The sequence below is a fragment of the Oryzias melastigma genome, linkage group LG23, assembly GCF_002922805.2.
Source record: "Oryzias melastigma strain HK-1 linkage group LG23, ASM292280v2, whole genome shotgun sequence".
Taxonomy (NCBI): Eukaryota; Metazoa; Chordata; class Actinopteri; order Beloniformes; family Adrianichthyidae; genus Oryzias; species Oryzias melastigma.
In genome coordinates, this window is record NC_050534.1 from 6,561,288 (window position 1) to 6,578,824 (window position 17,537).

Here is a 17,537-nt window from a genome sequence, read left to right on the forward strand (position 1 = left end):
GCAAAATGGCTTAAAATTTATCTGTAAACTAAATTAGTCAAAAACGTTAGCATGTTACTAAAATAAAAGCTAAACTCTAAATTAGCCTATGAAACTCCAGCAGATAACAAATTAGTCAAAAACGTTAGCATGTTGCTAAAATAAAAGCTTTACTATAATTAGCTTATAAAAGCTTCAGTAAATAACAAATTAGTCAAAAACGTTAGCATCTTGCTAAAATATTAGCTTTACTCTAATTAGCTTATAAAAGCTTCAGTAAATAACAAATTAGTCAAAAACGTTAGCATGTTGCTAAAATATTAGCTTTTCTCAAATTAGCTCATAAAAGCCTCTGTAGAAAACAAATTAGTCAAAAATGTTAGCATGTTGCTAAAATATTAGCTACATTTTTTGAAAATTACTATAAAAGATTAAAACCTATGAATATGTTTAAAGGTTTGTTAAATTTAGAAATATAAAGACTTCCTATGGGCACATTTTGCTCAATATTTCAAAAACTCTAAAGTTTATGAATACCAAAAAAGACAAGCAGTAATGTTCTGTAGAAGCTGAAATCGCTGAAATTGTTATTAAGTTTTTACATGCTGAAAAACGTTGGGAAAGGAGCAGAAAAATCACTATAGAGTGAAACCTGTAAAGGCTTTGAATCAGTTTTTATGCTAGTTATAACCAAAATATAAAAACTTGGTCCTGCACCCACTTTGTAGGCTCAAGGAAAAGAAGTACCCTGCAAAAAGGAACAGGAAGTGAGACCCCAGAAAGAGTGAAGAACAAGAGAGGAGCCATTACTTCTTCTAAATCCTTTCATCTCTGTGTGGCAGAAAAAGGCTCAGCTGTGTCCACCACACTATTTTCTTCAACTTCACAAAGAGCCACTTCTTCTTCTTTTTTTTACAGTTTCCCCTCTATCTCATGGTCTCATCCTGAAAGCAGAGTGACAGCCATTTATTTCACACGGGGCCCGTTTTATGACTGCAGCCACTTTGCATTCATGCAGGACGATGTGCCTAAAAGCCTTTCTGACAAGACCATGAATACGCTTAGTGCCGTCCCCGCTCCTCGTCTGGCTCTGCTTGGTTGGACAGAGATGCTGATATCAACCCAACTTTGATGCAAACTCTCCCTCCTCATAGTTGTTTACCTTTCTGGGATGCAAGCGAAGAAGAAGCAGCCAGGAGTCAAACCTCGGAATGAACCACGCCACCGCCGTCACCGCTTTACAGCCGATGAAATCTTCCGTTGTTAGACAATGAGACGGCGTAATGAGATTTTTCTCTATCGGAGGGATCGATCGACGGAAAAGAAAAATTCCAGGCGAATGCTAGCCTGTTACGTCTGTGTTTGAGTATAGCTACCACGTGAAAAATCATGTCCAATCTATATGCTAATGCTCGCCTTGTACAATGTTTACAAAGCAGCGTGAATCTGTGCATCACTCCACGTCTGACAAAGCTTGTAAAGTCCAATCACTGCTGTCTTTGAAGCACCTCAAACAAATGATCAAAGCACAAACAACAAGCGGGGAGGGAGAGCAGCAGCTGTTCCTGTCCAGGAAATATCAAGTCCTTTTGCTGATCAAAAACAGAAGCAGAGATGTGGAGCAACCTCAGTTAATGTGATGCAACTTTTAATAATTTCAGGATTTTTATTTCTTTTCTTAAAGGTCATTTATAAAAAAACACAATTAATGGATGCAGACAGTCAACTATTTACATATAAAAGTCGTATTTATTTTGCTACCAAACTGACATAGTGATTTAAGATCGCAACAGTTTATAAAACTACACAAAGTATTGAGATGAGCTTCATCAGTTTAAACGGACCAACGTTCTTCAAACATCTGCTTGATTTACTAAATCCAACTTGTGTTTTAAGATCTTTTTGTCCCGCTCTGATCATCTTTTGATCTCTTGGAAAAGCCTTCCCAGTGGTCTTTTAGTTGAGATATTGTCATTTATAGGGCAACAAAAAAAAAGTGTTGTTTTCTAGGACATAGTTTGAACAAATTGGCTGGAATTCACTCGAAATTTGCCTCTGAACTGTGGGTGGGACTGTAAGCCCGGAAGTAAGCCTCTGCTGATATCCCATCATCCCTTAGTTTACACTCTCCTGCTATCTTACAGCCTCTTCTAGCCCCAAGCTAACATTACAAGTGCAACAAAAATGTCGAGCAATATTGATGCAATTTTACGGGCCTAAGAATAACTTTACAACTACACCCAACTATATCCATATATATATATATGATCATATTGTACTTTTAGCACCTGATTAACGTAAACTCTTTTAGTGGCTGGGTGGCTCAGTGGGCTAGGTGAAGGGCTGGCAACGCAGAAGCCCTGGGTTCGATTCCCAGGGTTGTCCACTAATCCCCACCCAGATTGGGTCCTTAGGCAAGACCCTTGACGCTGCTGCCTAACTGGGTCCCTGTGCCCCTCAAGTACAGGGTTGAGTCAGGAAGGGCATCCGGCGTAAAAAAACTCAGCCAAATCACTGATGCGAAACACTGGGTGCTGTTACGCTGTGGCGACCCCGAAAGGGATAAGCTGAAAGTGAACCATTAACGTAAACTCTTTTCCAACCCGGAAGTAAGATGTATAAATCTTGTTTTAGACCAAAATATGTCCTTAAAAAAGTTTGGAAAATTCATGCCTGTGAGTTTATAAAGATGTTCATTTAGTCATTAATGTATGTTTAGGTTAACCCTGCGTTAGCATTAGCCATCCTAAAGGAAATTCCATTAAACGTTGGTATCAAGCTAGCGGACTTTAGCTTTATGCTTAGATCGATCTCTACTTTCATGGATCGATTATAGATCTATTAAGCTTAGATCCATTCAGATCTTACATCCTGCAGATGAAACTTCCTTTCTAAACATCTGACTCCTCTGTGATGCTTCTACTTTTCGGCTGTGAGCTTTAGTTTGGTGGAGGCCTGCCCCCCCCATCCAGCATTTCCCTGATGCAGCGATTACCGGAGCCTCTCCGGATCACGGTGGAGGTTATTTATGAAACGTGGGAAGGCGCGGGGGGAATGAAGCATTTGAACTCAGCCGAACCGTGGGCAGAAAATGGAGTGGAGTCAGCAGAGTCAGGTGCCAAAACAGCAGGAGTGAAACCTGCTTTAAAATCACCTGCATGCTGATTGATGAGCAGAAGCTTCTGAGATCAAACGCCTCAGACGACTTCTTTTATCCCGCTAAACCACTTCCATTTATTCCAGTTGATCCGAGTTCTGCTACAACCAGGAAGATTTGACACTATATTATCACAGCTCCAGGCCCACCTGATCGTCTGTGTTGGTGTGTCGGAGAAGGTGTCGGAAGAAGTCCAGACGGGAACACTTCCGAACCAGGATCAGGTCTGCGGAGCCGTCGGCCAGGTGAGCGGAGGGCGACAGGCCTTTGGGGCTGCGGGGGCAGGCGCAGCTCATGTTGGCTGCGTTGATGGCGATGAACTTCCCGCAGATCACCTTCCAGCTGCTGCTGCTGCTGACTGCAACACAGAGAGAAGCACATGAACACATATGGACGTGAGTAAACATAGAATGATGTTTTGTATTAATGTTTTTTCATACGAGATTCTTCTGCTCCTTTCTGTACCTATATATAAACTTTATATATATATTTTTTTAATATTGAGCAAAATATGCCTGATAGGAAATAAAAGAAATTTTTTTTTCAAATCCTTGAAAAACTTTGTGCACTTTGAAACCTATTAACTTCTGCAAACTTCTGCAAGAACCAACATTCAAACTTTGAATGTTCAACAACTAATGTTTTTTGTGGCTAATTTGGAATTTACCTTTTAATTTAGCAACAAGCTAGCTGTTTTTGGATAATTTGGACATTTTTCCAGTTTTTTAGGCCAATTTGAAGTTAAGATAATATTTTAGCGTTATGCTAGCTGTTTTGTCAAAATTAGAAATATTTCTAGTTTTTTGGCTAATATAGCATTTAGCTAATATTTTAGCATTATGCTTGCTGCTTAGTCAAAATTATAAATCTTTTCACTTTTTTGGCTAATTTAGACTTATTTCCAGTTTTTTAGGCTAATTTGGGGTTAAGCTAATATTTTAGCATTATGTTAGCTGTTTTGTCAAAATTAGAAATCTTTTCACTTTTTTGGCTAATATAGCATTTAGCTAATATTTTAGCATTATGCTAGCTGCTTAGTCAAAATTAAAAATCTTTTCACTTTTTTGTCTAATTTAGACATTTTTCCACATTTTTAGGCTAATTTGATGTTAAGATAATATTTTTGCATTGTGCTTGCTGCTTAGTCAAAATTAGAATCTTTCCATTTTTTTGCTAATTTAGCATTTAGCTAATATTTTGGCAAGCTACCAGCTTTGGCACTTAGTCCATCAGTTTCAGCATTTTCAGCTATTAACTCTTGCATCTTCAGCGGCCACATTCAACTTACAACAGGGGTGTCGAACTCAATCGCACAGAACAAAACACATTTTAGTTTGCGGACCTAACAAGATAACAATGTATAGAACACCCTAAAACTAAAATGTTAAAACTTTTTAACAAAAAATATGAATGCAAACAGGCAGGAATATTATTCCAGAATAAATTAACTTAAATCATAAACAATATTTTACTCTCCATAAAAATATATTTTGTCAAAATTATATGAGTTAGAAATAAGCGCAAGATAACATCGGACCAAAATAAAATGATCTGGAGGGCCTGATCCGGCCCTCGGGTCTTGACTTTGACACATGTGGCTTACAGCATTCACATTGGCATTACTGCAGATAATGCTATATGTCTAGTTTTTGTTTGATTTTAATATAGTTGGAACAAAATAAGACTTATTTTTTAATTCTAGCAACATCTATGAATGTTACTTAGCATTGACAGAACTGAAGAGACAAAACCACGTTTTTGTTTTTGTCTACTCATGATTCACCACAATTAGAATAAAGAAATACTCAAAAATGTAGTTTTTGGCTTGACTTTGTCAATATATGTCAAGAACATGTTAAAAACCCCACTTTCATTAGAGTGGGTCTTTTTCTTCTTTTGTTTTTTACTCTGACCCTCTGAACAGCTTAAAACATTTATTAAAGCAGAAATAGCAGTTGAAGAGTTCATCTGTTAACAGTTGAAGTGCGCTCCTCATGGAATTAACGTAGATGGAAGCAAATATGGAGTAATGCTGAGTAGGTTCATTCAGCAGCCTGGAGTGAGTGAAGCTTCATTAGTCACACCTCTGTCCTCTTTGCTTTAAACTTCTTTTGACATCCACTGAAGAAGCTGATCATTTACCTGATGTTGGTGTAAAGCTTGGAATAATTGGCCTTGGCTGCTGCGTGAATGAATTCAGCTTTTTTCTCTCAGTGTTTAGCTTCTGGGATTACTTTTCCGGCTGGTCACAGATCAGCGGAGACGCCGATGAAGGTCCTTTGAGATTAAGACGCAGGAAGTGGAGAAAGTTTCTTGCTGTGTCACCCTTTTTTTTGCAACTTTCCGACAGGTTTGTCCTGATCTCCTGCACATACGAGCGTCAGTCTCAAGCGACGGTTTTGCTTGGTAAACCGTGACTCAGTTCCTGCAAGATTAGTCTGCTGTTTACTTGTTATTGGCAAAGTTGCCTGCGGGACGGCAGCTGCCTGTCGCCACGGTGACAGTCATCAGGGGGACGCTGTAGGCAGCGGAGTCCAAATTAGCACCGGGCCGGTTCTGAGCACCTCACTGGGAATATTATGTGATCTCTGAGAGCAAACATACATTACCTTTCCCTCCGTCATTTGGCAAAGCAAACTTAGAGGATAACAAGTGACGACAAGCCGGCTGAGCGTACGACAAACCAACGAAATTGCGATTGGTGAGCGGTGATTAAAATCGCTCTTTGGAAAGAATAAAAGCAGAAAGAACGACTGTGGAGCGCCGGCTCTGCGGCAGGAGGATTTCTCCAAATGACTGTTTGCTTTTGCTGAACAGAACGGCTCATTTGTGGAGATGGAGAGTGTTGTGCCTCATTGATTTAGCAGTAGTCTGCCATTTCCCTCAGCAGACAGAAAGACGCACACACAAATGCGTAGGAAAAAAACCCCAAAACAAAACACACACATACACAATCGGAGCTAAATTAGCATGAGTCTGTCACGCTGCGTACACACACAAACAGGTTCTGCTCGCTTTCATCTTCATACGAGCAATAAAAACAGAGACTGGAACACGCAGTCCCTGATATCCAGACGATGACGGGAAAACGGGAATTTAACATCAGGAAGCTAATTAAAGAAGGGAGGAAAACAAACAGCTCAGAGGAGGCAGAGAACGCTCGGGTGGACAGGAACGGGAGTCGCTGCGGCGAGGACATTAAAGGTCTGAGGGATCAAGAGGTGGAGCTTCTGAACTCCAGTCTGCAGGGAAAGCCCAGATCCCCAAAAATGCAGAGGTTTTCGAATTAAAAATGCAGAAAGACGTCTTCCTATTATACCATCCATTGTCCAAACAAGCTGAATCTCTTTCAGTGTCATGGGGTTGCTGGAGCCTATCCCAGCTAGTGTTTGATGAAGGCGGGGTTCACCGTGACACAAACACACAACCTCATTCACATCTAGGGACAATTTAGAATAAAAAATATGACATGATTTACTGTGAAATGTTGATTTTAGAAAAAGAAAAAAAGATAAAAATGTGGAATATTGAGGATTAATATAGGAAAGTAGGCAGATTAATAGTAAGCATTGGCTTCTGCCTAATCCCTTTTCAAATATATATTTTTGAGTTCAGTCTAATAAAGCCTTTTTTTTTACATTTATTTGGCCCCCACCTCAAATGTTTGAAGCGTTTGAGTGGCAGATTGTATCCTAACCTGCTTTCAGTGGAAGGGGTGTGGTTTTCCAACAAACTCACTCCTGATTTGCAAGAGTAGTTGCCATAGAAATGATTACTCAGACCGACTCGGACCAATCACTGCTTACTAACGTCGTCTGATCCCAAAATGTCATCTGAATTGACTTAATTTCCTTGGAACTGGAGGTAAGGCATTTTTTTATTGGTGACGTCACAGCCTTGCTTTGTCCATCTCTATTTATGTCAATGGTACGGAGAGAACATGCTAACTTCACACAGAGAGTACCTAGCTGGGATTTGAACCAGGACTTTCTTGCTTTAAGACAGAGTGCTAGCCACTACACAACAATGCCGCCCATTTATTGACTGTATATGAGACCTGGAAAATGGCTTTCTCCCAGCTCCAACTAAAGTCAATTCATTTACAAATATTGTGTGATATGAACCCCGCCTTATTGGAACCAGATTTTGTCAGCAAGCAGTGATTGGTCCGAATCCGTCTGAGTCAACGTTTCTATGGCAACCACCCTCACCAATCTGCCACTTGAAAGAAGGGTCGAAACATTTGTAACGTTAAACGTGAGATCACATCCTTTCTCTGAGGCCTCTGATTGGTCAGTTTATAACTTGAATAACTTGTAATAAAGAAATAAAATAGATTAAAAATGCATCAGAGAAAGAATAGTTATTCTGACAAACACAATGACTGAATAAAAACTGTTTATTTCTCTTTAGAAGTCTATGGGATTTCAGCTTCTAGGTGCCAGCAGGTACTTCCTGTTTGGAATGGTAGAGGGGTCACCCAGTCCAGTTCTCACATACAGTCAATGAGCCCTTAATACATTTTTTAAAATGAAAAGGTCTCATCAAGAACTTTCTGCTTTAAACAAAGAAAGATATTGACAATAGTGATAAAGCAAAGTTAGCAGAGGACATTATGATGGTTTGTTTACTCTCAGACACTCAACCAAAAATATGAGAAAAATGCAAATCAATTGTGGAGTTTTTCTTTTTTTTTATCGACATTCTCAAACTCCACACTCTAAAAATGATCATTTCCACACTTCTCAAAAGTGTGGCACGGTTTTCAAAACAGACAAATGAGCAGATAACGAGGCAGAGGAAGGAGAGAATGCCTCTCCTTCTGATTAAGGAGGCATTTTCAAATAACGAAGCCAAACTCGTACCTTCAGCAGCCGTCTCCTCGTCTGCCGTCTCCCGGAGCTTGTCCTTTGATGACTGCTTGTGCTGACAGATGCTGCACCTGAAATACCAGCAATAACCTTTTTTTTTGTTGTTTTTTTGGTTTAACAATCACTGAATCACGAGCCTTGCTGACATTCTAGACGTTAACAAGCTGAAATCCTTCATTAGAATGAAAATGTTCAGTTTATCTTAAACTGGCCTGAAGGCTGTTTCCAGCTATTTACATATTTGCAGTGTTTTTTTTTTTTTTTTTTTTTTTTTGTGGAGAAGTTGGCAGCTAAAAAGGTCTTTTGGCGCATTATCATACCATTTGCTGTGCTAAAATAAGCTGTCATTTTATAGAATAATAGTTTTCAGCTCCAGTAAAAATTGCTAAATAATGTCTTGAGCCAGAACGTCGACTCAGTCCTTTAAATAAACAAACTTCTCCAGTTAAGACAGGTGTACATCTGCCAATTGAGGTAAAACATTACAAGAAAATAAAAAAAAAATGTTTGTGAATCTATTTTATTTACCCAAATCGACACTGCAGCTTGTCCCTCGGATGCCCCAGGTTGTCCTCAGCGGGCAGGAAGGAGACAGTGCCCTTATAGTGATTGTGACACAGGAAAGCTTTTACCCCTGCAACAAAAACACAACTTATGAAGACATAAAGTGTTGTGTATCGGGGCAAAGCTGTTTTCTCAGCCACAGAACTATGTTATGAGTAAACCAGGCATGTCCAAAGTGTGGCCTGTAGGGTAGGAGCGGCCTGTGTTTGAATTTCCACCGGCCTGTGAGCTCCTTTCATAAAATCAGTAATATGCTGCTTCATGCATTTTCTAGAATTAAGGACACAATTTCTTGATTGTGGTTGGCTAAATTATGTTTTAAGCTGTTGTAAGCCTGCGATAATGTTCTGTGACTCTTGTGACACTTTCTAGCTCATTTCTAAAATGTCTGCAGGAAATAAAAACGAACAGTGAGGGGAAATTTGCAGATTGGAATATATTTTTTGTGAAATATGAAACAACTTTGTCTGCCAAATACCCCAAGAGACTATATGAAGAGATAACCAGACAAACTAACTAGGAATAAACATTGTGAAAAACTTACAGCATTTTTGGTTAAAAAAACTATTTAAATGTTTTGTTTTCTATGTGAAGAAATAAAAAGTATACAAATTTAATGTTAATAAAATAGTTTAAAGAATGTTAGGTGGAATGGTTGGACATCAGACATTTTCACCTCATCAAATCTGAGCCTCTTTGCAAAAAGTTTAAGCACCCCTGTTGCTAACAGACAAGAGTTTGAAGAGCGTTTGCTATTTCTTGTCGCAACATCTCTAATTTTAAAGAGTTCAATTCCTTCCTCTTAGCAGATAAGAAAGAGGCCATGAGTAAAAAAAAAGGCAATTATTAATAAATAGCACTAATTTACTTGGTTTATTTTGCCTACTCTGGTAGACAAGTTTTAAAGAAAAGACCTCTTATTTGATAGTGAGTTATCTTCTGCTGTTCTGTTGGCCCCAGTTTAATTTTACGTGATTTAACATCTCATATCAAGCAGCTCCTTTAAACACCTTATGAGAGCCAATATTTATGAGTTTGAAAAAGGAAAACGTGTTCGCGGACTTGTTGGTCTCACCACGGAGGCACTGAAATCTACAAGCCCAAGGCTGTGGGCTCAATTTATATCTTTAATCCTCCCAAGTATGAGCCCCGAATGGAAGCTCCACTATGAACTGCAGCCGAGCTCACGTTAAACAAAGGCTGTGAGAGGCCAGTAACCTTGAAGGCTAGCTTAGCATTGAGGGAAAAGCTAAAAAAAAACAGTCCAGGTGGATGTGTTCTTTAAATAATAGCTGACATACCTGATAAGTCATATCTAGCAGGACCGAGCCATCTCTTCTTCTCGCTGTCTGCCAGCACGTCTCCATAGAAACCGTACCCAAGCAATGAGACTGAGTATCTCAGAAAGACGTCATTGTGGTGAACAGAACACACATCCATTGGCTGGGAATCACCTGTTGAAGTGAACGAGGAAAACATCAGTGTTATTGTGGTATGCAAAAACCTACAGACAGAGCAAAAACCGGCAGTGGTTCAAAAGCTGCTTATGCAAACTCCTCAAATCAGATAAGAGACGTTTGAGCTCTCAGATAAAGAGCACATGCTGGAAGTTATTTGTTGTCTGTCTTCCAGCACTCACCAATGATAATGTGTAAAGCAGACGTGACTGGGTCATTTGTTCCAACAGTGGCAAAGCAGATGCAATCGGTTGACCCTGCAGGGGAAAAGAAAAACAAAGCGTGAGTCAGACATTTACACATGATGCAAAGTTTTAGTTCCAACTTGTTGTGAATATTTTCTGTTTGTAAACTATGAAAAATGAAAAAAAAAATGGTCACAAATGTGAACTTTTGAACCTGTGACATTGCAGTCATGTTTTTAAGCTAAATGCTAAACCTAGCATTGGATTGCTAAAATTCTTACAATGTTTAGAAAATGTTGGAGAAAAATGAGTTGTGTTAGCTTGAAGAATTTGAACCTTAAGGTAATATTTAAAAACCATTACTTTGTTAAGGAATTTAAAAATGAGAAACAACACAGACTGTTAGCTAGCATGTTTTATGTTAGCTAGCAAAAATTTCAATGTCTACATGTATGTTTTCTTTGAAAACAAACAAAAAAAAAATGTATGTGATTTTAGTTATTGTATATTGTCAAGTGGAAACCGCTCAAATATAAAAATAAAAAAACTAAATAATAAAATACACTATAAACTATATCTCATTCTCTAGCATTAAGTTAGCATGCTAGTCGGATAACCATGTAAAATTAGCTTTGAAAATAAGATGCTATGATTTTTAATTTTATTTTAAAAACATGAAATGCAAAATATAGTTTGGGCTAGAAAAACATATGTCTGTATGAATTCCGTCACCACTCCCTAATCCTCAAACGACTAAATAGTGCGGGACTATCCAACACCCTGAATTTAGCGTTATTTGGTCATGTGCTAGCTACTTGTTTTTTTTTGTTTTTTTTTGCCAAAAGTTCTGTTACAGGTAATCTCTATCCAATCCCTTTAGCAGTTTCTTTTCAAAATGTTCAAAAGACAAATCATTAAAACACAATGCATTGCAGTCTTGTCTATCTAGTTAGCGATGATGCACACTGACTCTTTGCAGACTTCTGAACAAAACCCAGGGCACTAGATTTGAAATCTTAGATTCTGAAACAGGAAGTAGTGAGTGAACTTAAATAAACCTATTGATAAGGTCACGAAAAATCAGGTGAAAGGTTGAAAAACTCTTCCAAGAAACACTTCCAAGGAAGCGAGGCTTGCGCTGTACTTTGACGCTTTGTCATATTTCTGAGTATTTTGGTGTATCAGCACTGGTTTGACAAGTTTTATCTGATGTCATTGATGTTTTCCTGGGAGCTTCTGCACAAAGAAAGTTTGTCAATTGTCGGAAATTTTCCGCAGTCCTTACATCTTTTTTTTTTTTTTCTAAAAGCCTCGCACACAAACAAAAATAGTACTGTGTATGCAATGGATTTAATAACTTCTTTGCAATTAAAAAAACTCGTATAAATCTGGCAACGTAAAGGGTAAGTGTCTTTTAGAATGAATAAATGAAATGATTTTCTTAAGCTGAAGCGAAGGAGGGTGCAGTCGTAAAGCTAAGTAATCGCTTTGAACCCCTGGATCGTCTTTCTTCAGCTAACAGATGAAGGATAAGAGGCATCCCTGCTTTGTGAAAAATGTTGAGTTTGATATTAAATTTCTCAACTTGAAAGGTAATAAGGCTCCATCTCTCTTTCTGTGGCCCCGGCGGTGTAATTTCAGACCTATCTGCTCAACTTTGATCATCTTCAAGTGGCAATACAGAGCTCCTGCCCTGATAAAAGATGGAGAGAAAGAAGAGCGAGAGGAATCTAACCAGTGATGTTTTGAGCTGGCTCAGAGAAGCGTGACAGGGGAGAACAGTCCTGTCACTCGGAGATGGACACTTTGATGAGTATGAAGATGAGCTCCCTAACTTGCTTTCTCCAGCTCTCCATGAATATCTCTTATGTGGCCTTTGCTTCCACTCCTTTGAGCCTCGTAATCCCGTCTGAACTGCTTGCGACAGTTCCCGACAGCCCTGCAGAGGCGACTCCTCTGCTGACCCTAAAAAACGCTGACATTACGCTACTATTTGAAGCTTCTCTGTGTAAGCCAGCCCACTTTAAACGGCTAAAACTAGCACGCACAGATGCTCAATAATGTTCAGTGGCTTGATGCTCCATGTTTTATTCCCCTTAAGTAACTCGTGTGCTGTAGCCCGATGGCAAATTCAGAGGAGAAAACGCTCACAAAGCTTATTCTCAGCAGAGAAGCTCCACTTTTTTATCCGGATTTCCCTCAAAATGTTTTTCCCGTGAGAGCGCCCTGTCAGTTAGATCATCTACACCACCACAATGACAATGGAGCTCCAGTGCTTTTTATAGTAGCTCTGTTCCAAAACTGTTATTTGCAACTCGTGAAATATAAAAAAAAATCCCTTTGAATCTGACAGCAGACCTTTGATCAACACCATTTTCAATTTGACATAATCTACTTTCAGTATTTCATTGTGTTGGGATTTGCTGACATTCCTGCTCAGATTATGAGCTAAAAGTGGTGGAAAAAGGATTTGTCAAACAAACAAGAATAACTAATGAGTTCATGTCTGAAGCTTGGCACACAAGGTCCTGGTGTGGTGAGGTGGAGAAACACGAGGCTTCAAAGGAAATTCACGGATTACATTTCAGTAATTGAGAGGCACCGTTTTTTTTAAGTAAAAACATCTAAAAAAGGGGATGAAGCTGACAAAAATGAGCCCCAAGCCAATAGGACAAAGCTTCTTTTATACTGCCAAGTGTTTGTTCATGAGGGAATCATAGGGTTTCTTTATAGGTAAAGTCTTTGAGTTAATGGAGCAATAAAGGCGCTAGACCTACAGAAAATATATAGCATAATGAAAGCTATGACAGAATGAAAAATACACAACAAATATCTTTATTTTCTTCCAAAAGAGAGACAGACTATGAATAATTTTGTGTACTGTGTAAATGTAAACTTTAATAAGATAAAACCAATAAATGAAAACACTTGAAGAGTTGGAACATTTTCCATTAGGACTTGGTGACTAGGTACTCATTCCATAAATAATTTGTTCCTGAGATTTATTCCATAAACACTTGGAACTCATTCCATAAAGACTCATTGACTTGGTACTCATTACCTAGAGACTTAGTGACTTGGTAATCATTCTATGAACACTGGGTGACTAGGTACTCATTCCATAAAGACTCAGTGAGTTGGTACTCATTAAATAGAGACTTAGTAACTTGTTAAGCATTCCATAAAGGCTTGGTGACTTGGTTCTTATGCAATTAAGATTTGGTGACTTGGTAATCATTCCATAAATAATTTGTTCCTGAGATTTATTCCATAAAGACTCGGAACTCATTCCATAAAGACTCAGTGACAGTACTCATTACCTAGAGACTTAGTGACTTGGTAATCATTCTATAAACACTTGGTGACTAGGTACTCATTCCATAAAGGCTTAGTGAATAAGTACTGATTCCATAAATATTTTCTGAATGGGACTCATTCCATGAATACTTGAAGACTTTGTACTCGTTTTCTAAAGACTTGGTACTCATTGCATGAAGACCAAGTGACTTGTTAATCATTCCAAAAAGGCTTGGTGACTTGGTTCTTATGCCATTAAGACTTGGTGACTTGGTAATCATTCCATAAATAATTTGTTCCTGAGATTTATTCCATAAAGACTCGGAACTCATTCCATAAATACTCAGTGATGGTACTCATTACCTAGAGACTTAGTGACTTGGTAATCATTCTATAAGCCCTTGGTGACTAGGTGCTCATTCCATAAAGGCCTGGTGAATACGTACTGATTCCATAAATATTTTCTGAATAGGATTCATTCCATAAAGACTTGAAGACTTTATACTCGTTTCATTATGACTTGGAGACTTGGTACTCATTCCATAAAGACTAAGTGACATTTTCCTTATTCCACAAAGACTTGGTGACTAGACACTCATTCCATAAAGACTTGGTGACATGGTAATCATTCCATAAATACTTTGTGCCAGGGATTCATTCCATAAAGACTCTGTGACTAGGTAATCATTCCATAAAGACTTGGTAATCATTCCATAAATAATCTGTGCTTTGGATTAATTCCAGAAACACTTACTGATTTTTTACTTATACCATGCAGAGACTTAGTATAAAAACGTGGAGACTTGGTACTCATTCCATAAAGAAATGAGACTTTACTTTTGGAGTTGAAGATTTTAGAAATGTAATATTAGCCTTGAAATTCATTCTTTTAAGATTGAGAATTGACATCAGATATCCTTTAGAGACTCGAGACTTTAGGCTTAAAACAAGACGAGGCGCTTAACTTGTACAGACTAGACGCTTGCCTTTGAAGTCAGCTCCTTGAGATTTGCTCCAAGACTTGTTGTCTACATACCTAAAATTTGACTTCATACTTGTTTATTTTTTTTTGAGAAAATAAACTTTTAAGACTAGAGATCACATTTTGGAGGAGCCAGGCATGAAATCATTTACTATGATGAATCAATACGATCTAAAATCAAGCGTGTACTTTTGTCGGTGAACAGTACTATGATGGAATGTGAGCTATGTTGTTGTTTATCCGAGCGTTTCTTAACATGCAACATGTGGTCTGGGTTCCTTTGATCCTCGTAAGTTGCTGTGTGTTTAGAAGAACACCGACTGGCTCACCTGCTGGAATGATTCCTATGCGTAGCATGCATGACTTTAGTTCAGCATCGGGTCGGTTCTGGTCCACCTTGTTGTCGGTTTGGGTCCTGGCTACCAATCCGTGTAGAATCTCACTGAACATCCCATCTCCACCCACACAAACCACCCTGGAGACACAAAATAAATCAACACAAGTCAGTTTGTTGAGGATTGTTCCCAGTAAAAAAGAAAAGAAAAAAAGCCCTGCTTGGCTGCTGCTTAATGAGTTAAGTTACATGTACATGTGTTTGCAAAAAGGCACAAATCCACGAGAGAAATAACTACAGCGCGAGAAAACCTTGACAATAATGAAGGAGGGCAGCTGTGAAGCTCTACAATAAGTAAGAATATCACGCTGTGCCATGAGACATTACAGCTTCTCGCTTCTTACTGAAAAGCGGCAGAAATGGATCTATAAAATATGAACTGCAGAGTAAAAGCATAATGGACTTTAACCCTGCGTCTGGTGTAGCAAATATGCGATGAATAGAAGCAGAAACGCCGAGGCTCTCAGCAGGAGAGAAAAAGCCCTTCGCATTTTCCGGGCCCTCCCACTTTGGCCTTGATTTTTGTGAGGGATTTTGATTTGACACAATGGGCATAGTGAAAAAATGAATATTGCGGACAGATGGAAACGAAACATGTGGCAAAATATTAGCATCTCTTTGTACTGATTTGGTCTCAATTTGTTTTGTCACTAAAGATAGAAAATTTCTATTTCTTGAAGTCTTACTTAGTATAATTAGAACAGCTCAGAATTGAGATTATTATCTGATGATATTAAAGTGATACAAAGCCATGCAGATTTACATTCTATCTTAATTTTATAGAGGGGTTGATCCATTTGGGTGTCGTAGGTTATCAGGTTGTCTGGGACGGTGGAGGGTCATAGACAACAGTGGCTGAATCTTGAAGGGAGAACAGGTGTGTCTTGCAGTTCCTTTGAGGCTCTTACGGCCACTTTAAGGGATGTAATCAAAATTGAACATGTAAGGTTTGGGGAGGTCGAAAAAATAAAAAATCTGTCTGAAACTCTTGCGTCTCACTTATTTTACCTTTACTTACCTTTGCGCGTTAAGTGTTAGAAAATATGCGTGAACATTTTTGCTCTATGGGTTCAGTGAACGGTCTATGACTTTAATATCTTGTGTGGAACACCTCCACACCCCCATACAAGTTACAAATTTTTTGCCTGTAGACAACCCGCTTTCTTCCGTAAGGGGAATTATTACCGGACAAGCCCTGATTTGTGACGACTGGCTCTAGACCAGAGGTCGGCAACCTGTAACAGTCAAAGAGCCATTAGGGCTCGTTTTCTACTGATCAAAACCTAGAAGGAGCCGCAGAGTCTTTAAGAAATTAGTGATTAAGAAATTTGGATTTGCATTCATGACTTTCTTTTTTTTTTTAAATAATAAATATTAATTTTGTCTATTTTTGCCATGAACAAAAGCAAAAATGTAAAAAGAACATAGCATTTCTTAAAATTATTTCAAAATAAAAGATGCTCTGTGCCAAACATCTCAGTGCAGCTCTGGGCAGCTAGTACATTGTTGTGCAGCATAAGATTATATATGTTTTTAACTCATGAAAGATCAAACGTTTTACCAAAGTTTGCTTTGCATATCAAATCTGTGCATTCTTGAGGTAGCGTTGAGCAAACAAGATGTCTTTAATTAATCAGGAATGTAAAAACATACATAGTTTATCATCTATGTGAACCTCAGCCATCAATTTATAGATTTAACTAATCTAAATCTTACTGTAAAAAATGGTATTTTACTTTTTTAAATGTATTTATTTTGGTTCTTTTTCCCCTCTTTGTCCTCAGCAGTCTTACACTGCTGGGTTTTGTTATTTTAGTTTGGGGTTGGACCTTGGTAGTCTTAGTTTGTGAGATTTGTTTGTTTTCTTGAGGTAGTTTTGGTTAGGCAGCCATTAGCAGGAGCTGCTGACTCAGACGGTCGACATGGCTGGGTCAGCAGTCTCCATGACTTATTTTATGTTTGGCAAAGGAGCCACCATGGAGAGATAAAAGAGCCACATGTCTCTGGAGCCGCAGGCTGTGGACCCTTGGTCTAGACCGTAACAAATGAGAGGGGAGATGAAACCGGTTTTAGCACTCAAAGTAATTTAATAAAGAATGCTAAAGCCTAAACTTGACCCTCTCAGAATTGTCTTTTTTTTTTTTACTTCTATTTATTTTCATTCACATTTCCTACTGAAAACCAGGCAAATACTGATCCTTCAGCGGGATAATCCAGAGATTACAATTTGACGTATGAGGATTCTGATTTATAAAAACATGACGAGACAAATCAACAAAACGTCAGAGGTTTGAAGGCTGAAAGCATCAGCTGCCACGCTAAAGCGCTCACCCATCATACTCGTCCAGATTGGCCTCCGTCGTCAAGTGGTCTCTGGCGTGATTGGCACGCTCTGTAACTGTGGAAACCAATTAAATGGCAACATTAGTGCAGGAAAAATGAAAGGGAATGCACAGGGGGGGTGGACCTATTGTGGCTTGACTGAAAGAACAAGTGTTTTATTACAGGCCTTTGATAAGTACAAGAGGAGGGGAAAAAGCAGTGCACTCATCAAATGTTTGCTGCACCCCACTGGGCGGATGGATGTGAGGAAAACGGCGAAGGCGCCGTGCTACAAACAGCTTCATTCTCCTTTTGAATATGAACGTGCT

General features: G+C 38.7%; 1 protein-coding gene across 1 annotated transcript in view; it reads right to left on the reverse strand.

The window, feature by feature from the left end:
• Positions 1-17,537, reverse strand: part of cerk (ceramide kinase) — a 48,790-nt gene that overhangs the window by 5,310 nt on the left and 25,943 nt on the right. Inside the window, exons 5-11 of the mRNA XM_024282984.2 lie at positions 17,218-17,284; positions 14,822-14,967; positions 10,211-10,285; positions 9,873-10,025; positions 8,536-8,641; positions 8,002-8,078; positions 3,286-3,494 (exon numbers count right to left, since the gene is read on the reverse strand). Of these exons, the coding sequence (XP_024138752.1) occupies positions 3,286-3,494; positions 8,002-8,078; positions 8,536-8,641; positions 9,873-10,025; positions 10,211-10,285; positions 14,822-14,967; positions 17,218-17,284 (833 nt within the window). The remainder of the gene's footprint in view (positions 1-3,285; positions 3,495-8,001; positions 8,079-8,535; positions 8,642-9,872; positions 10,026-10,210; positions 10,286-14,821; positions 14,968-17,217; positions 17,285-17,537) is intronic.